Source organism: Lutzomyia longipalpis, chromosome 3 (genome assembly GCF_024334085.1).
Source record: "Lutzomyia longipalpis isolate SR_M1_2022 chromosome 3, ASM2433408v1".
Taxonomy (NCBI): domain Eukaryota; kingdom Metazoa; phylum Arthropoda; class Insecta; order Diptera; family Psychodidae; genus Lutzomyia; species Lutzomyia longipalpis.
In genome coordinates this window covers 12,585,478-12,606,374 of record NC_074709.1, presented here as the reverse complement: position 1 = coordinate 12,606,374, position 20,897 = coordinate 12,585,478, and the positions used below count along the sequence as shown (strand labels likewise).

At 37.3% G+C, this 20,897-nt stretch overlaps 2 protein-coding genes and 1 pseudogene across 2 annotated transcripts; all 3 read left to right on the top strand.

Moving 5' to 3' along the window:
• The first annotated feature begins 1,216 nt into the window (after positions 1 to 1,216).
• LOC129792271 (isocitrate dehydrogenase [NADP] cytoplasmic) lies at positions 1,217 to 5,090 on the top strand. Its single transcript, XM_055831162.1, has 3 exons — positions 1,217 to 1,422; positions 2,895 to 3,557; positions 4,381 to 5,090. The coding sequence occupies exons 2-3, from the start codon at positions 2,895 to 2,897 to the stop codon at positions 4,942 to 4,944; spliced, it is 1,227 nt and encodes a 408-aa protein (XP_055687137.1). The 5' UTR covers positions 1,217 to 1,422; the 3' UTR covers positions 4,945 to 5,090.
• Positions 5,091 to 6,783: 1,693 nt separating this feature from the next.
• LOC129794346 (pre-mRNA-splicing factor Syf2-like) lies at positions 6,784 to 11,201 on the top strand (annotated as a pseudogene).
• A 552-nt stretch (positions 11,202 to 11,753) lies between these two features.
• LOC129792270 (sortilin-related receptor) lies at positions 11,754 to 20,829 on the top strand. Its single transcript, XM_055831161.1, has 6 exons — positions 11,754 to 12,132; positions 16,016 to 16,184; positions 16,263 to 16,394; positions 17,234 to 17,535; positions 17,603 to 17,902; positions 20,137 to 20,829. Exons 1-6 carry the CDS (start codon positions 12,097 to 12,099, stop codon positions 20,671 to 20,673), a joined length of 1,476 nt encoding a protein of 491 aa, XP_055687136.1. The 5' UTR covers positions 11,754 to 12,096; the 3' UTR covers positions 20,674 to 20,829.
• The last annotated feature ends 68 nt before the right edge of the window (positions 20,830 to 20,897 follow it).

Sequence of the window (20,897 nt, the reverse complement as noted above, 5' to 3'; positions counted from 1 at the left end):
TAAAAATTTGGGCGCGAAATTCGCCGGATTAGAAAAACCATTTTATACGACTTTTTCTGGCGGAAATTTTGAGTGTTTTGAACTGGGGACGGCAATCGACGCGGCGTCGCTTCCTGGTCACAAAAAACGCACTTTCGCTGGAAAATTCGGCGGAAAACGCGAGAAAACTGCGAAAAACTAATTGTGCAAGTGAAACAGTAACAGTTGGCGAGCGAGTGAGAGAATGCGGTGAGATGACATGAGAAAAATGTGTTTCTCTCTCACTTCCGCCTTTACTCACAGCGCCCCCAATTTTCCGCGGATTTCGCGCAATTTTTTCTTTTTTGGCTTAAATTCTTCCAAAAAATTTCAACAGTGCGGGTGTGAAAACCTTTTGAAAAGTGCGAAAAATGAAGGTTGGAAGCCTCTTCGAGAGCTACGAGGAAATGTGGGATGCGCTGCAGGAGCTGCAGCGGGAAACTTCCAGCACATTTTACGTGAGGGATTCAAAATCCGGGGAAAAGGCCCCGCGGCACGTATCGAAGGAGATAAAATTCCTTTACCTCCATTTTCTTTGCGTCCGCGGTGGTCCTTCGCAGAGCATGTTCCTAATTTTCCTTGTAACTGAGTTGAATTTGACGCATAACCATGCAATCAACTCCGCCGCCAACTCAGCACTTCCGTGCAACAATCACCTGCAACGACCCGTGCGTAAGGTAGCTCAGATTCTGCTCAAGTCTACTCTTCCCCATCGACTCATATGTCGCTACATATATCTGCGAACCGGGAAGAACATCAGTGTGAAGAATCTACGTAGCAGGTACCACTGCAAATTAAAGTACAGCGCGGTACTCATCCGGCAGACTGCCGAAGAAGTAGAGGAATTTATGCGGCCATTTGAGCTTGACGCACCACCTGTGGAAGCAGCAGGCACAGATGAATGGGAAGAGGAGGATGATGTCCTAATGAGCCAATAAGGCACGCCAGCCCCAGCCTCAGAAACGATCCTTTTCAGGACCCCAATATGATTCTTAAAGAGTTTTTAGTGAAGAATAGTTAAAAAAAAAAAAACTAAAAATTTTAGTAAAAACCATAAAACTCTTATAAATAATTTACTAAAGTGTCATTATAATTAAAAATTTAGGTTTTATTGTATTAGAGAAAAATAACTAAACATGCTCATTCCGTGAATTTTTCTAAAATTATTTTTAGTGTGTATTATGATTGCTTGCCAGCCGAACTCACAGCGATTTATAAACGAAGACCACTTCTTTTCAGTCTGTCTTTTCGAGCTCATCGGCTCGTCCGCATTTAATTAATTCAATTTAAGTGTTTTTTGCGGTGATAGTCAACTCTATTAGAGTCCCCATACTATCCACTGTTGCTACCCTTGTGCTAAATTATTTTTCCATCAACGGTTTTTAACTGAAAATCCCTGCAAAGGTGAGAGAAAGTTTTTTTTTTTTGGTAATGATTCTTCTCTGGTTAATCTTCGTTTTATTGAACAACTACTCAAACTTTACCTTGTCATGGTTGCATAATCTACTGGAGTGGGGAGCCAACGACTGGCCACTTTTATCACTCTGTGTGGGACCACATATAGAAAGTTGGACGTGTCCAAAAAAAAGTGTAGCCCCTCTATCAGAACATCAATTTCGTGCTTGACCTCCTGGGGCAATTTTTTGGTGAATTGCAACGAAATTAGCACGCTCCCGGAGCTATGGGCTATCTCCGGAAATTACAGACTTCCCCCCCGAAAAATCTCTCCAACTGTTGCCGGCAAGATAAATCCGCGCTGGAGCGATGAAATTTAATTGATTTTCTTCGAGGGGTTTATCAGTCAATACATCCGAGACCTTTATTTAAATAGAGTTAAATTATTCTGAATAATTCTCCTCTAGTTTGTGAGTTTAATTGGAATGAATATTCAATTAAGCAGCGACCATCAAATTTTCCACTATTCATTTTCATTTTATAGGGCTCGCAATTTCTCAATCCAATTAACAGTTTTTCTTACAACTGAGAGTAAAAGTTTTTTTTCAATGTCTCAAAGCAAATATATTTTTTTTAATTTATCTCTTTTGGGTTCATACTGCTGATATAAAGTATTCTCTCCTCCATTGTACTAATATTTGTCATATTAAACATTTATTCAAGTGATTACGACAAGAGGGATTTGACCCTCACAGAGCTCGCGCAAGTGAAATTTTTATCAATCTCTCTTTTGGTGGTCTACTTACAAGTGGTCCACTCTCAACTACAATTAAAGGTCAAGAAAACAGGAAAAAGATTTTTATTTTCTAAAAAATGAAGAGTTCAAAAATCTCCCTAAAGAGATTTCCAGTAAATATTTTTAATTGACCCAAAAAATGTTCAATGATTGATCAATAATTGATCAATTTCTGGCAAACTTATTTTTTCAAAATTGTTCTAAATGTCGTTTTTTAGAACAAAAAATAAATTAATTCTTTAAGAAAACATAATTTTTGACCATATAAAAAATTCTTTTTCATGCTAAGAATTTCGCAAACTTTTTGCAAATCATGCGTAATCTTATCAGTATATACCAACAATGATATCACGTAAAATGCGTAAGAATTAATTTCTGGCAGGACAACAGCTAAGAACTTCAAAAAGTTAAAAAATAATTCTTGTTGTCACCTGCTTTTATATTTTCCCTACAAAATCATACGATTATTTTGCAGAAAATATTTACTTAAGATAGTGCTATCACATGACCGCAATTAAAACTATTTTGAAGCTTGACACAAGTTCAGTGTGTCGCTCTTGATAAGAAATCAATTCAAGTTATGAATGCATCATGACCCGAATATTTTATAATCTCTTTTCAATGAACAACAGCAGAGAATTTTGATTAGAATATCTTTAAATAATTTTATTTTCTTTGATTGAAGATGTCGAAAATTCGTGCTGGTCCCGTTGTTGATATCCTGGGTGATGAGATGACCCGAATTATTTGGGATCTCATCAAGGATAAGCTCATCCTGCCCTTCCTGGACATTGAGCTCCATGTGTACGACTTGGGCATTGAGAATCGCGATGCAACAGATGATCGTGTGACGGTGGAATGTGCCGAAGCTGTTAAGAAGTACAATGTTGGTATCAAGTGTGCTACAATAACGCCCGACGAGAAGCGTGTGGAGGAGTTCAAGCTGAAGCAAATGTGGAAGTCCCCCAATGGAACTATCAGGAACATTCTCGGTGGCACCGTATTCCGTGAGGCCATCATCTGTCGCAACATTCCACGTTTGGTTACGGGCTGGGAGAAGCCCATCATCATTGGGCGTCATGCGCACGCTGATCAGTACAAGGCAACGGACTTTGTGGTACCCGGAGCAGGGAAGCTGGAGATGAAGTTCACACCGGAATCAGGGCAAACTATCTCATATGTTGTGCACGAGTACAAGGGCCCAGGAGTTGCTCTGGCCATGTACAACACCGACGCATCAATCGTTGATTTTGCTCATTCATCCTTCAAGTATGCTCTTGGTAGGAAGTATCCGCTGTACTTGAGCACGAAGAATACCATCCTCAAGAAATACGATGGACGCTTCAAGGTAAGATTCAAAAAAGAATTATTTGACTAATTTAGAATATTTTATTTGAGGATTTTCTTACAATAGAATTTGCATAAAATAAGAAATTCTCATAAAAAGCTTTTAATTCCATTGTATTGAGCATTGCATTGAGCCACATGAAATTACGCAGTTTACGCTTCATCAGTGAATTCCTTATATGCAATTTCTTTAGAAGAAAGAAATAAGAAATTATCCAATTTTAATCTTTTACTCCTTCCGTTGCGTGTTAGATGTAGCACAAAAAAAACTTTTCTTGACGATTTGTCACTATACATACATATGTATATGTATGAAGAGATAACGCAAAGTGTCAAGAAAATATGCCTCCAAGAGAGATGAACGATTATGCAATGCTTGTTTAAACTTTTGACCCCATTTCATTCACCTTTCAACTTCTATTTATTCTACCTCATTTTACACACATCAAAAATGATTAGAAAAGTCAATAGAGAATACATTTAACCTGTTTTGAGGAGAATTTTTTTTAGTTAAAAAGAAGCTCATTTTGTGAATGAATTTAGAAAGTAATGCAGTTATTCTTTAATTTTAGGAGTTAATGAAATGAGCATATTTTATAATGTTTTATCAGTTTTTTTTGCTGGTTGATTCTTCGGCACGAGAGTTGCTTTATTATTAGCATAAAAACGCACCGAAAGCAAATTGAGTTCAATTTTCTAGCTGTGATTGCAAGAAAGAATTGCAAGAAAGACGCTTTTTTATAACTAAAGAAGAAAACTCAAATCTTTCGTAAAGAAAAAGAAAGAAAATTTTTTTAAATGATGATTTTTTCTGTAAATTACAGGATATCTTTGAGGATATCTACAACCGCGAGTACAAGAAGGACTTTGAGGCTGCGGGCATTTGGTATGAGCATCGTTTGATTGATGATATGGTTGCCTATGCAATGAAGAGCGAAGGTGGCTTCGTGTGGGCGTGCAAGAACTACGATGGTGACGTGCAATCGGACTCTGTGGCTCAGGGCTATGGATCTCTCGGTCTCATGACCTCTGTCCTCGTGTGTCCCGACGGGAAGACCGTTGAATCCGAAGCTGCCCATGGTACCGTGACACGGCACTACCGCATGCACCAACAGGGCAAGGAGACATCCACAAATCCAATTGCATCAATCTTCGCATGGACCCGTGGACTTCTGCATCGTGCCAAGTTGGACGGGAATGCCGAGCTGAAGAACTTTGCAGAGACCCTGGAGAAGGTTTGCATTGACACCATCGAAGCGGGTTTCATGACAAAAGACCTGGCTATCTGCATTAAGGGCATGAATGGCGTCAAGCGTGAGGATTACCTCGAAACATTCGCATTCATGGACAAACTGGCTGAAAATCTCAGGAAGGCCCTTGGCAAGTGACTAGGCAAGAGTAATCTCTGAGACGGCTCAAAAAATTTTCTACACGCATTTTTGCGGCATTTTTCAGGTGAAAGTTTATCCCCAACATTTTCCCAAACTTTTTTTTACAAAATAAAAAATAGAAAAGTTATTTAATGAAAAAAAAATTTTTTTTTTTTAATTTTGAAGGAGAAGCAAGTTAATTTTAAATTTGTTTCCCACATAGTGTCTTTTCAAAATTCTCTCAGCCATGAATTCCCTTTTATCGATGGAATATGAGTTCTATTTTAATTTAATCAAGTTGCTGATTGACGAAGATTGGCGACAGGAGAAAATTTCCGTGATGGCGAAGAAATATTTTAAATTTTGGCATCAACAGAAGAATAAATTTCCCTCAAACGTGGATCGAAATCTCGACGCCTGCATTCTGTGTGTGCTTCTCATAAGGAAGGATCCTGAATTAACTGCGAAAATTCTTCAATTAACACCGGAAAAGAATTTACGGTCAAATTGGAAAATGTTACAGAAACCAAGTGAGAGAAAATCTCCAGAACGATCAATTTTGAAAGAAATTCTCAATGATTTAAAGCTTCTTGGAATCAATAAGTCCTCCAAAGTATCCAAAATGTGCCAGAAGGATGAGAAAGAATTAATTTTAAAGAAAAATCTCGATGTGCAATTTTCATTTCTTCTACATTTAACCTTTGACCTCTTGAGACGGAAAAGTAACGCCAGAAATCGTCTACGGGCAGCTCAGTGGATCAAAAATTTAATTCTAACTGATGAAAATGCACCAATTGGGGAGAAAATTCGCAGAAATGAAACTCTAATATTCCTAAATTACATCCTGGAAACTGGGAAAGGCGATCTCTTGCCCAAAGATTGGCATTTCATATGGAATTGCTCAAGGATCGATGTGGGACAAAAGGAGAAGATTACAAGCTTTATGGAGGATCTCAAAGTACCTGATCAAGGTATTTTTGTTTTTCTCTCCTTTAACAATTTTAGTCCTTAAATTGGAGTCAAAATTGCGATTTGACATTATTTCTGCAAATAAAAGAAATTCAAAAGAAATCCACAAAAAGAAAGTTCTCGATGTCGTCATAATCTCGATGATCTCGATTCTTAAAAAAAAAAGATCACGTGTACGTACTTAAGGTATGTATTCAAGGGGCTATCAATTCCGCATTTGTTGATATTTCTTTGGATTAAGTTCAGTCGCATCTTTAAAAATTAAGTCCTTATTCAAATTTTCCTCAAAATAAATTCTTTGCAATTTTTTAAGAAAACTCATCAAATTAAAAATAAATTTGGTCATTTTCTTTAGCAAATGATCACCCCTCTGTCTTGATATTCCCGTCGTGGGGCAGAATAAAGCAATCATAGCTGGGAAGAAAATACAAATTTCGCACTCGCCAGTCACCTCCAATTTGGGTTTCATTAATATTCCTGTGATCATCATCAATATTCTAGCGATCTTGCGTGATCATCTGGCGATGCTCATCAATATTCCGCGCGTCTGGTGCTAAAAAGAATTCAAAATGGAAATAGTATGGCGCATATTTCTGGGTCACGTATAAAATAGAAGCAAAAATGTGTTTCCCCAGATCTATTCCTAAAAACCCCAAAAGAGACCGGTATGTGTGATGTTTTCGAGGTGCACGCAAGAAAATAGACTGCAAGACAAGTTCCGTGCTTGTGGGGAGCACTTAAAAGATATATATACGTTAAAAGTAGCAGTAACGGATCTTTTAATGAAATAAAAATGTAACAATATTGTTGTTGTGTGCGATTGTCTTGTGCACCATTGAGGGAATCTCAACCGCAGGAATGTGAATCAGTTGACAAAAATTGCATACCATGCGTGGATTGATCGTCGCAAGTATATCACCGGCGTATGTGAAGATTGCAATCATGTTCACCACACATTGTAAGTAGAAGAAGGAATATGATGTCTCCGTCGCACGGGAGAATTGACATGGAAGAGAGAATTCAATTAATTGAAGTGATCGCGAGTGGTACAGGTGAAGCATAAGGGAATAGCATAACGAAGCATAAATCCGCATGAGATGAGAACAATGAGGGATATAATTCATTGGGCTGTTCAATTATTTCTCTCGCTCCCATCGGCAATGGCGATGGTGTCCAAACAGAAGTCGAGAAGCACTTGAATTGTTTGCAGAAATAATTATTGATCAATGGCTGGGGTTTCTGTACGATTAGAAGCTCTAATGATGAATGGCTAGAACGTGCGCCATAAAAGTATGGTACCACAGTTACATTTGGCCATAGCCACAAACTCGCCACAGCCACCAGAGCTCTAAAGCAAATAGAGTAATTTATGTGCCGCGCACTTGAGAATCCCAACCTGAGGCAGACTAGGAACTGTGGGAGCCCCATGTTTGATACCTACTTCTTCGTAAACCCCACCAACATTGTTGCCATCGTTATTTTTTGAATCCATATTTTCGTTACAGCGCCAAAGGGATCGTGAGAGCAGGCGCTTTGCTTGCGATCAAGAGAGGATCACACTGAAGAAATTTTTCTTTATTAAATTGCAATTATTCACTTTGAAAGAACACCACTTGCCGATTAAACTTGATAATTAATTGCGAGATAATTGATAGGTTTTTCTCAGCGCCGCGCAATCTCAAGATCATGATCAATCAGCTGTGACCGCATGTGATCGAACCCAATTCAAGATCAAGATGAATGCTTTATGTTTAAGTTTTTCTTATTCATTCTGCTGTGAGGGAATTTATTTATTTCTAGATAATTTCTTTCCTAAATTTTTGGCATTCTGTTTACAATAAAATAATAATTAATATTAAATAATATTGAACAGCTTCTAGAATTTTCTTTAGAAGTATTCTAAACTTTAATGGAAGTTTTCTCTGGAACATCACTGCGCAACAATACATAACATTGTGATCCATTTCATATTAAAGGAACAAAAAACACAACAATTTAATGACCCATAACATAGAGTACAAGAAGAATATTTGCAAGAATTTAGCATTTTGCTTTTTTTCTATAAAAGTGTGTCGATCTTGTTATTTCTTTCTCAGCAGTGCAAAATATATAATTCCAACTATTTAGTAATTCTAATTGGGGTATAAAACAACGTTTCAAGAATTTCATTATATTCTTAGAGAAGTCTCAGCCTATTTTTTTCTTTTGCTTATTTTTTGTGATTATCTGAGAAATCTTCTTGATTACAAATCGACTTTTTTCTTCAAAATTTCATAGAGTATAATTCATTGTAATAAATTGTATTAATTCAATGTAATAAATAACATTGCGAATTTATGTACAGCACAAGCATAACTATTCAAATAAATTATGTTTAATAATTAAGTAGAAAATTTTAATCAAATAAATTTCACTTTTTGCCAGGTTGTTCTAAACATCGAATTTACTGCGCGAAATTCCACATTAATATCCAGCAATTAATTTTCTAATAACCAATAATGCTAAAAATAAAATCATTAATAATCATGTGAGCAAAAAATTTACTCCACCCATCGATAGTAAAACCCAGTAAATTATTTAATGGTCCATAAAGTAATTTACAACAAGCTATGTATATGCAGATCGTGCTCTTGCGCCCAATATTCAATTTTCAACAAATTTTTTCTCCTTCAAAGATCTCTTTCTCCGCCCTGAGGTGATCTTTTCAACACTTTTGTAGTCACTTTCGCTCCGTCGCATCTCGCGTGACTCCACTGGCCCTTGGGTGGAGGATCTCAGGTGTGATCTTCGTGGTGATCGCTCAATTTTCCACAAGCAGAGGAGGAGGCAAAAATCATTATATTGGTCGGTTCGCTGAAAGGGAGAATTCCCATGACCACAAGGAGATTTTATCACCGCGCGCAGGATTCAATTTCTTTTGCTAGAGACTTTTGCTAGACATCTCGCTTTGGGATTGCTTTTTAATTGTCTTCTTTATCGCGGCTTTTTCGAGTTTCTCGTGTACTTCGTCTCTTTGTTAGCAATGGATAGGTATAAAGTGACGAGCACATTTATTTGAACAGGCAAAAGGGCCTCAAAATTCACATCCAGATAGGAGAGAAATAATTTTGAATAAATATTAAAAGTCCACAATGCAGAGGAAGTTTTACACTTTGTCCATCACCGAGGGAATTTGTGGCTGACTTTGTTGAATTTGTCTGGACATATGGTAAATAACACGGCAAGTTTTCTTCCCAAAATCAATGTTATATTAAACTTCCAATAGATATTTACATAGCATAGGTAGATAATTTTAACATTTAAAAATCAATATTAGGAAGAAGAAAAGGTGTTTTCTAAGTCTTATCGTTGTTATTATTAGATTGATGGAGTCAAAGAACTATACACAGATAAAATGAATTCGTAAAAAGTTCGTCAAATTTCTTGTGAGGTTCGTGAATTTCCCATGTATTTATATGGGGAAGTTCACCTCCAGGTTCGTAAAATTGGGTTTCAACTCCTTTTGGAGGTAAAAGTTTGTAAGAATCCACCTCCAAAGTTCGTAATTCTCATTTTACCTCCAAAGTGTGTCATTTTCACCTCCAAGTTTGTAGAAGGTTTGTACTTCGTTCTGGGCATAACTGCCTTTTTTGAACAACTAGCGCTCGGTGGTTGTTTAGGGAATTATTATTTTGTCTTCAAAAATGCTGTCATTCTGTGACTTTTTGTTTCCAGTTTCCTTCCAGTTTGTTTACGTTTGGTCATCAGAGCCATAAAAGAAAGCGGTGTAAATAAGCTAGAAAAACGTATGAAGCACCTGAAGAAGCCCCATGATGTAAGAAACCAGGTGTACAGAATCAGCAGGAAGTAATTGTGGAGAACAATTTAAGTTTCCTGCAAATTGAGAGGCACGGAAGCGCAAGACAGAGTGGCTGATTGCGGAGGAAGCAGCAAAGGATCGTGTAGCAGCTGAGGACAAAGACTATGAACGCGTTAAGATGATGGGAATATCTGTGGGGGAAGCTGAGATTGCCCTAAAGAAGAAGCACAAAGGCGATGGGATTTTTCCAACTATGTGAAGCACAGACCGCAAGGCAGTACGACAGATCCATCAACATCCTTCCACCGTGCATCAGGGAGCATTATGAGACAAAGAGGAGAAGTCACCGATCCACTGAGACATCTCCGTCCAAAGGATTCAGCTGGGGCAATCGATAATATGGTGGAGCACCTCCAAAAGCAGCTTGATAAGAAGAAGAACTTCTCCCGGAGGTGGATCCACAACGATGATGCTGACATTGACTATATCAATGAGAATAATGCACGCTTCAATAGGAAGCCGGAGAGATTCTACGGAGAGCACACAGTGGAGATTAAGAAGAATCTCAAGTGGGGAACAACTGTCTAAAAAAAATGTCTTAAAATGCAAAAAGAAAACATTTAATTTTATGAAATGGAATGTCTTTTATTTTCACTTCTTCCCTCGATAGATCATAGAATTCTGAATTTTCTTCAATGCGTACCTCATGGAGGAATTCAGGTTGTGGCAGGACCTCCTGGAGGCTGTTCCAGATGAACACAGCCAGGTTTTCCGTCGTACTGGGGATCTTCTTAAAGGCATCAATATTCCTGACGAGATTCTTGTGATCCACCTTCTGCATAACCCCCATGTCCATGTACTACTGCAGTTATGTGCTGCTAAATCTACAGTTGAATGCAGTTTTTGAATCCCCTATGTTATGTACGAGCCTCTGGAGAACTAAATCTCTCTCTTGAATGTCCTGTAACGGGGGAAAATGAAGAATTTTCATGAAAATTGTAAGAAATGCGTTAAAGATTAGCGCCGAACATAATACCTTTCCGTGAATTTCCGGTGAAGTTTTTGCACTAAATTCAGAACATTCTGCATACAGATGTTTTCATTGGGATGAGCAAGCTGATGCAGGGAATTTGCCACCTTGAGAATTTTCCTTTTTCATTCTTTTTATGGCTCTGATGACCAAACGTAAACAAACTGGAAACAAAATGTCACAGAATGACAAAATAATAATTACCTAAACAACCACCGAGCGCTAGTTGTTCAAAAAAGGCAGTTATGCCCAGAACGAAGTACAAACCTTCTACAAACTTGGAGGTGAAAATGACACACTTTGGAGGTAAAATGAGAATTACAAACTTTGGAGGTGGATTCTTACAAACTTTTACCTCCAAAAGGAGTTGAAACCCAATTTTACGAACCTGGAGGTGAACTTCCCCATATAAATGCATGGGAAATTCACGAACCTCACAAGAAATTTGACGAACTTTTTACGAATTCATTTTATCTGTGTATATTTGATAAGAATAAAATTTAAAAAAAATATATAAGAAAATATAAAATTAATAATTTACCAGCTTACAAACCAAAAAAAAAACGAATTTCAAAAAGATCCTTTGAATGGTGAGAAGGATCTTATAAAGCCGTTGCAATTCAAAATTGTTCAATTGGTCAAGCCGTTTAGGAATTTCAATCTTAACCGTTTCATGTCTACCGCTGATAGTTTTTAAAAAAGGAACCACCGAATTTTCCTTCAATAGCATTTTTGTAAGAATCTGAGCACTACAGACTGATCTTTAGATCTTCATTCATTGACAGAGAGCTCCCCAGTCTATCATCTATCGCCTCATCTGTGCAAATGAGAAGCTCGATCGCCCTGTACTAACACCGAGCATTGGGCCCCGAGTACTGTCTTGCACTTTGCATCATTCCTTTAACACACAATGAAAGAACTAGTGGTAAATTGCGGTGTTATGGTGAAGAAGTCGATGGTATATCGGTCGGTTGGTCGCTGGTATGGAGACTCGCGCATCTCGCGGGTTCTCCATGAGGTTCTTTTCCATTTTATTTTCAGTGTGTCTCTCGAGTGCGATGAACGTGGATCGAGATCCACAATCAACTCATCTAGTGGTGTGCCTCTTGTGAATCAATGAACAAGAATATTCTTCGTGATTTGTGGACTTTTTGCAAAACCAGTGCAGACATTTGAATTTTCTGTTTTTTTTTGTTCGTTTAAAAGTGTATGCACAGTGCTCGGTGTGGCGTCCTTTTCAACCCAAGAATTTTGCAAGGCTCTAAGTTGGGGAGTTCTTTGGGTGGAAGAGTTTTGTGTACTATATAAAAGTTTATAGTTTAATTTGTATATTAGGAATTAAGCAATATAACGAACAAGGATTAAATTTCCAATGGATTGGCGAAGGAGTTGCGTTTTCATTGGAATTGTGAGTAAAAGAAATGTTGTGGGATACAGTTGGGTGACTTTATTGGCCACTGGGAACGTTTGTGGCATACAAAATGGGACCATTAGCAGGTGTTTCAATTACTACATATAAGAATTTCATCCCAAAACACGAATTTGTGCCATACAATGAATACAAAATCCGCGCGCGTTGTATTAAGAGGTGATTTTTCGTAATTAACGGACTTTCCAGCACCTATATGTTTGTCTATTATCACGAGTGTGGTATTTTCTTTTTGCCCCATGGTGAGGAGATTCTCTCAACTTCATCATAGGTGCCTAATAATAGTTCACAAGAAGTCACCGCATGTACCACTGCGTGTGCCTTTCCCACAACATTGCAATTTAATGGTAATTGCGAAAAATATGATGAGGATGGTTCGTTGCTCTAGAACATCATCTTGATCTTTTTTATTCTTCTCCTCAATATCTCGTGTTGATGCTCCTTTCTCACCTCGAGATTTACCACTCGCGCTCTTTTTTTTCAACAACTCTTCAAATCATCCCACCTGGAAGACATTAAGACACTTTTCCATTGGGGACTTTGCGGTGTGATCGCATCAAAATAAGACATCGAATCATGCAAGAGATCCATTAAGATGCGCGATGTCGTCTTTTTACCTCATCCTCACTGTATTATGTATAGCTCTGCTCTTCTCCACCTCAAAAGTTGGTGGAAAATGTCCAGAGATTTTTGCTGAGAGATAAGATTGAGATGAAGAAATAGAATACTATCGCGATGGTAGTGCTCTGTCTGTTAAAATATTTTTATAATTGGTCATCTTACGCAGAACGAATGGAAGAAATATACGCGAGAAATTTGTAAATAATAGAAGACCTCTAAGTAAGAAAGTTTAAGAATTCTGAAAGAATTTTTCAAGATCCTCCCCTAATTTTTATTATCTCGGATTTTATTTCATTCTGTTCTACTTCTATGTGCGGCATAAAATATTCTGAAATTTGCAGAAAAAAAACCTCAACTGTACACGTCGAAGTGTTCGCGATTATGTACATGCAATTATTCATCGTAAATTATACGCGCCGGAAAATTACAGAGCAAGAAATATCACAGAAATTGCTCTGTAAATTTTATTCAGTTATTCACTGAGTCAGTGGAACTATCACTTGCCTTTGCTCGCATATCTTCGACATTGGTACTCATATTTCTTTAACACTTTGCATACCAACATAAGTTTATTGTAAAAACAAATGGGGTTGATTCTGTTAAAAATCTTTTTTTTAACAGATCTTCCTTTTATTTAAAAATAAATTTCTCAACGCACCTAATAAAAATCTTAAATAAATAATGTTTCAAGTAAAACGGACAATAAAGACCCCAAGTCTCTGGCATACTTAGGGTTAACACATTATATTCCCTCAGTGAAATAACATTCATATTCAGAATTAAAATTGGGGTCCATCGTACATGGAAAATGTTTCACAATTTAATTTCTGTAATTCAAATGAGGAATCATTCCATAATCTTGCAGTGTTTTCTGCAAATGTGTGCACCCCAGCGTGGATTTTTCAATTTTTCTTCTATATAAAAATTCTCAAAGAATTTGTGCTCATTTTAACATATTTCATTTGCCATGTCGATTCTTTACGGTGATTTTTCAACAACAAAAAAAATAACGAACTTCCTAAAAGATATTTTTGGGGTAAAACAAATATAAAAATTCCATGATAAATCGCTTTGTTTTCTCCGGTAAGAAACAGTGAAGAATTCCCACGCATTAGCGCACGATAAATCACTTTTAGATTAATTCGTGAAAAATGAAATTTAATCTACAGACCCGCAAAAATTCCCAACTCTGGTCTTTTGGAGCAAAAAGAAGGTGTGCGCTGAAAAAAAATTTTTATTAGAAGCACTTTTAATTGATTCTCACCAATTCTATATGACCAAAAGTCTTTTGTATGCCAATTTCACGAGGTGATTCAACTCACACATCTTCCCTTTTACGAGAGAGAATCTACTGGATGTTGTGAATAAAAAAAAATGGCTAAATGGTTGTTTTTTAGTGGCCAAGGAAATTTGATGCTTGTGCTTTTTTACTGTGCGCACATCTTATTTCCTACCACATCCCGCAAAAGATGAAGATGCGTGGCTTTTTGCCGTGTTGTTGCAAAAATGACCGGAAGATTTATTTGATGGAACCTGGTGGCGGTTTTATGACTTTCTAGCAGGGAAAAATATTAAAATTGATTTAATTGTCTCGGTGGTTAAGCGACAAAAGTTTTTCTGCATGTGTCTTCATAATTCTTCTTCATAAATTCGTGTGCTCAACCCCACATATAAAATAAACTTCTTAGACACTTTCGGGTAAAGGTATTAATTAAAAAATAATTACGCGACGCCGCCGTAGAATTATATAATTTAATAACCCGAAGAATGTTCTTGAAGTGTGAGGTAAAATAATAAAGCAAAAAAAAAACTCGCAGCAATTGAGACATTTCTATGCGGTTGTTTCAAATCACAAGCAAAAAAGTCTTCTTCTCTAACTCATGATGACTACTTGAACAATTTTTCTTTCGTAGGTTTGCACCAAGTTCAAGAGACTTACTCCATTTGACCCTAATTGTGGTTAAGAAAAAATATAAGAAGATGTCTTCATTCACACCACACTGATTTTCGGGCTGAATTAGGCCAATTTTCTAACGTGAGACGCGGTGGCTTCTATTTCAATTATACATTGAAATTCTTTTCCGAACCATTAAAAGCCAATTAACGAGGTCTTAAGCGGTATTTTTTTTGCTTCAACGGAAAATGTGCTTTATTGCTGTGAGAATAAAAAAAATTTTGAATTTAATTTGCAAATATTCTTAAGAATCTGCAAATTGGATTCAATTTTAAATTTTCTTTCATTTTTATCTTAACGGATTTTTAAGAGAATTTCCTTAAAGCTTTTTGTGTAAAACGTGGCTGCTCTAATAAATTAATTTATTTAAAATTAATTCCGTTAGAAGGATATAAAGTCACTGCGAGGCTTTTAGCTTTCATGCGAGATTCATCTAAAATTTTATTGAGATTGACTCTCAATGGCCAAAATTCAATTAAATTCGCAATCTTTGGGGAGAGATGTAAAATTCTTAATCTCTTTCTATTGATTCATCGGAAAAAGTATAAAATTTTATGACAAATTGAGTGAGTAAATAGTAAAAAATTTCTTCATCCAAGAAATTGATTTCTTGGTGAATAGTTTTCCCCTCATCCCACTGTGAGTTAAATTGGCATAAAACTCCATCTCCAGAATGTTCTTGAAGCTGAAAAAGAGTGTGTGTGCATAATAATAATTAAATGAGCGTAGTCAAAGAAGGGAATAATTTACAGTGGCGCGAGGTGAGGAGATTAAACGGTTGATGATTGAATTTTCAACCGTTGAAAGAATTTCTCTCAAGCTTCAGTGAAATGAGAAATTTTCCAATATTTTATTCTTCTCCATATAATCTCCATATAGTCGCGCTAATCTGATGTGCATCGTCGTGGAATGAGTATCATCACAGTGAAGACAATAAATCTCTTTTCTGAGCAATTAACCGCGAGATCGAATTGAAAAATTTCATTTTCTTCATCTTACCGTGGAATGGGTTTGATAGTGAGAAAACCATAATGTTGCATGCTGTATGATTGAGTCCTCATACGTAGTTTGTTTTGTCCTCCCTATGTGCGTGACATTCACATGATTACCCTGGCACATCGTGAGATACCTTCCAATTCATGGTGCAGAGAGCCCGTTAGAGAGAACGGAATTCCCGCGCGGGAGTTTTGTTCAGAAGGCATCTCTAATTTTTTTTCTCTGTCATGGGAGTCCACCCGGCAACAATTGTATATAGCAAAATGTGAAATTCTCTGTCTAATTGCCCAGGTGATCATTTGGTGTGTGTCTGCTGAGGAGGAGACCAGACTCTTGGGCAGTGACTGCCAGCACGACATGGACTGTTCCGATGCCATCGCAGCAAGTTTCTGTAATCAGAACAACCTCTGTGAATGCCGTGAGGAGTTTGTCCAATTCAACAGCACAATGTGTCTCAATGGTAAGTCTCTCATACAACTTGTTGTGTCCCAATTCTTGTACAACTTACCAATATAATATCTTCCTTTTTGCCCTGCAGCACAATTGTTGGGCAGTGAGTGTCTCATGGAAGCTCAGTGCACCAAGAAAGTCACCAATAGTCGCTGCCTCGATGGTGCCTGCAGATGCTCCGAGGGATTCCTCCAATTTCGACGACACACTTGCTTATCTCGTGAGTAATAAATAGCGTTCTAACCATGTTTTAGCAAACTATTTAAATGAAACTCTAATTCAATTCCAAATGAATTGATTTATTTCTTTGATTGCTATTTCCCAAGCCGGATGTTCTGAAGACTTTTTTTTAAAATATGGTTAAATAAAATCTATCAGTTCAGTGAGAGCATCCGCGAATCATTTTCTTCTAAAAACAATTTATTATTTAAGCGAATATTATGCTACTTCTACTCTGCAAAGTTCTAACATCTGAAATAACATCAGGAGCTCTCAGATCAATACAAATTACATTGTATTATCAAATTGTATATTTAACTACATATCTTTGAGTTGTATAATGTTGTTTGGATGTATAATTTAAGGTCTAATGAATTCTAATAGCCCACACATATGTATATGCTCACCTACATCTCCATTTAGTTTCACGGTGTTGTTTTATCAAAAGAAAATTGTTGACTTTCTATATGGAAAGTAAGATTGGTTTGGGTTGAATTAATAACATCATTGGTATTGATTTCAGTTGTAAATCAGTTGTTGCATAAATCAAAGCTTCTCTGTTAAATCAATTTGCTCTACATTTTGATGAATAGCAGATAAATTCAGCAAATAATAGCCATTTGACTGTATATGGTGCACGATTTGTAACCCAATTGCAATTTAATTGCAAGATAATGTGAAGTTTTGAGATGAACAATTGCGACGTATAATGTGCGTAAATTACAAGATACTTAACACTCTGTTTGAAATTCATTGATGGATCTCTTGTTTTCAAATTTATCTCAATTATATAGGCATATAGCAATTAATTATATACGTACCATTCTCTTTCTTTTGCAGCTGCTCCTCCGGGTACGGTGTGCTATGGCGATGAGCACTGCCAAATGTGGGATAAGCGGAGTTTTTGTGACTTCTTAATTCCAAATCTCTTTGGACGCTGTCAGTGCCAGGCTCCAGCAAGGCTGGAAGGAAGTAATTGCATTGCCGATGAAGTTGATTCTGTAAATTCAGACGGAGAAACACCATCGGAAGAAGCCACAGAAGCTCCCACAGAAAGCTTACCAGAATCCGCTCCATTGAAACAAGAATCCATTCAGGATCCAACGGATGCCCCAGCTGATGAGGAATCTCAAAGCGATGAGGTGGATTTAAGCAACAAATAACTCTTAGTAAATAATTATTAGTTTCCTTTTAAATTATTTTTTTCAGGCTAAAGAATCTTCAAGTAGTGAAGCTGTGGCAACACAAAAAGTAGTTCACGAGGCAAGGCATGACTCCTCAAGTGAAGATCTTCAGCATCTCCTCAAAGTTCACGGTGTTCGTGGGAGGTTGGATCTCGGACATGGGCCAGTATCCCTTGGACTTCAGTGTTCAGATGATCAGCAATGTCAGCTGGCTGATCCCTTTAGTCATTGCAATGCAGAGGGGAGGTGCGATTGTGCCAAAGTGGAAACATCTAATCAGGAATGTCATGCAAACTATACCGGATGTACTCCAGGGACATTTCAGGTGAGGATCCAGACATTATATATTTTTTTCAACAAAGGGTCTCTATTTTCCTCACATATGCAATTTTTTAATTAAAACTTCAAGCATGAAAATTAAATTTTTTATTGCACCTTTTAATAATTTTCTTTCACCTGATTTCTAAACCAACGGTTTATGCAAAAAAATCACCCTTTTTTTAAGACAATATTTTAACGAGATCCACGCTAAAATGAATATTCATTTCTTTTATCATTCAGCGAGTGCTTTTCGATGTGTAAAAGCCTATACAATGTGGAATAGATTTGAAAAATGAAATTAATTCTCGCGGCTTGTAGTGTTAAAAGGGAGAAGATAGGGAAATTCTTGGGGCTTAAGCGTAAAATCAATTACTGTGAAACTCACTGCAAAGTAAACTAAACGTCTATCTCTCCATTTGGATTTCTTTTTGCTTTTCTTTTACAAGAAAAGACGTTGAGGTGAAAATTGAAAATTTTTAAGCGCGCGCATTTTCATGGCGCATTCTCAAATGAATGGATTTCATGCTGTGAAAATTATTACCCATCTTAGCAATGCTCTGGACGTTTCTTCTCGTGGTGCTTGCGGAGAGATAGCGGATTTGGGGCGAAAGAAAAATCCCATAGAATCCACCAAAAGACTTCGTCATTGTGTCCAAAAATGAAGTGAAAAAGCGCGCGAGCATGTAAATCATTTGAGACAACATGCATTTTGTGACTTTGAGATGATATCTGTGAGTGATCTTTTGCTACTTGGCGTAGTCAATTAATTTTCTTGCTATGGGTTAAGGTTTTTCTTTCTTATGGTTCTTCCAAAATGATGAAATTGGAACAGTAGGAGATCATTTCCGGAGGGAATTTGGAACTCTTCTCCGTTACTCCGTTCAATACAAAGTGCGTCGGTTTATTAATCGTTTAGCTGCGGCGCGGTCATCTTCTTAAGATATTCTTTTAGTTTAATGAATCTCGAACATGGCGGGAATCGTGACAATTGCCATGAAATAAAATGCAATTCACTTTCTCTGATCTCCCGCGGGAATGTTTGGTATTCAAGGTGCGCATGTACTTATAGCAGAAAGAAACTCTCAAACATCTCGAAGAAATTCCACAAAATCCAGCCGTGCAAAGTCTCTGTGAGACAATATTCTCTCTTGAATTTCAATATTAAGATTAAATGCTCAACCATGGAAGGAAAGTATATGAACCTCGAAAACGTGTGGCCCCTTTTTATTGCATGAACTTTAAACTTTTACGACACTTTGTACAAAACTTTAATGTCTATTGTATGTCAATTTCTAGATCTTGCGAAATAATTCCAAAAAGTAAAACTACCAAAAGCTGTTTGACCGAGAAATATCTTCTTCTTGCACCGGAAATTTAAAACTTCTTGCCCTTGTTCTTTTATTTGTCTTTTGAATCCAACACTATTCGCAGTGTGATGGAAACTTTATGGTTTTCTGCGTGGGAAATACGCGGGATTAGCTTTTAATTTCTTTTATACATTACTCCCTCGTAAAAAAATGTCTTCACTTGGATTACTCCCAAATCCACTCAATATTCTCCTGCACATCGTTAACCGTTGCTCTCACTCAGTGATTTCTTAATATCTTTTTCTTAGAACTTTTCACCATGCGGAAAAAAGTTGGAGTCATTGTTTTGCTTTCTATCTTATACCTCCATATAGCACGTGATATGAAAGAAAAAGAGATGGTTTGCGCGTTTGAAGAGCCGAAAAAAATTTTTTTAAAGAACATAAATTTTTTTAAGTAATGGATTCTCAATTATATAGTTACACGTAAAAATAATTCATGTATCTATAATTTAAAAGCTTTGAAAACTTTGTGTGAGAAAATTATAGGTATTTTGCCAACATCATGAAAGCTCAAAAATCATTTCATACAAAAAAAAACATTGCATTTTTGAGTGTACACAGAAGCTGTGCTATTCTTTTCTTCGAAAGAATCACAGCTAAAATGTTCAAAATATTCTTTGAAAATATTTTTAAAACTGAGGATTTTCTTAATAAGTATTTTTTTTCTCAGAATTTTCTTAATTTTCCTTTTTAAATGCAAGTTAAATTGCGCATCAATTAATTAACTTGAAAAAAAATCAAATTTTGAATAAATCAGTTGAACATCATTCGTAACAATCAGAATTTATTTCCGGCTGTAGTGGGTGGAAAAACTATAGCTACCGGGTGCGTAACAGACGATAAAATTGTTCCTTCTCAAATGCTTTCAGTGCCGCTCGAGTGGAGTCTGCATCTCTTGGTACTTCGTGTGTGACGGCCGACCGGACTGTGCGGATGCCTCAGATGAGGAATGCAATGCCACAGAAGCATCCCAATGTCCCCCACAGACGTTCCACTGCCACGGTAGTGGTCGCTGCATCTCCCGAGGGGCCAGATGCGATGGGCGCAAGCAGTGCCAACACGGGGAGGATGAGGCTGATTGTAGCTCAATCCCAACGGGCCAGTGCCCGCCGAACACATTCAAATGCCGCAGTGGCGAGTGCCTACCCGAATATGAGTACTGCAACTCAATTGTGTCCTGCCGTGATGGGAGCGATGAGCCAGCCTATCTATGCGGGTCACGTGACATGCCAGCTATCTTCTTCCGACTCCTGAGTAGCTTCGAAAATGTCTACTGTCCACTGCGATGTCGCAACGGACGCTGCCGCTCAACGGCCATTGCGTGTTCCGGGAGAAATGGTTGTGGAGACGCAACGGACGAGGATTCATGCTCAGTGTGTCGTTGCCCTAACCCCAATACAGTCTGAAAATCCTCATCCCTCCTTCTTCCCCCAATTTCCCTTTTTTACTTCACTAACCTACATGTAAATAGAAAGCATTCTCTCCCCTTCGAGGCGTCTGCGTGACTTCTCGAGAAACCCCTTTTTTAGTTTGTAAAAATAAAGGAAAAAAAGTATTAAGAATAGAATGTGTTTCACCTGCTGCTCTACTTTTTGTTCAAACTGTGTTTGCTCACTGATTGAGGGTGTCG

What these genes read in the sequence shown, in the direction of transcription:
- LOC129792271 (XM_055831162.1), top strand. Translation starts at nt 2,895, where the DNA reads ATGTCGAAAATTCGTGCTGGTCCCGTTGTTGATATCCTGGGTGATGAG. An exon ending in AATACGATGGACGCTTCAAG is followed by an intron (nt 3,558 to 4,380) that starts GTAAGATTCAAA and finishes TGTAAATTACAG; the next exon opens with GATATCTTTGAGGATATCTA.
- LOC129792270 (XM_055831161.1), top strand. Translation starts at nt 12,097, where the DNA reads ATGGATTGGCGAAGGAGTTGCGTTTTCATTGGAATT. An exon ending in ACGACACACTTGCTTATCTC is followed by an intron (nt 16,395 to 17,233) that starts GTGAGTAATAAA and finishes TTTCTTTTGCAG; the next exon opens with CTGCTCCTCCGGGTACGGTG. An exon ending in AGGAATCTCAAAGCGATGAG is followed by an intron (nt 17,536 to 17,602) that starts GTGGATTTAAGC and finishes TATTTTTTTCAG; the next exon opens with GCTAAAGAATCTTCAAGTAG.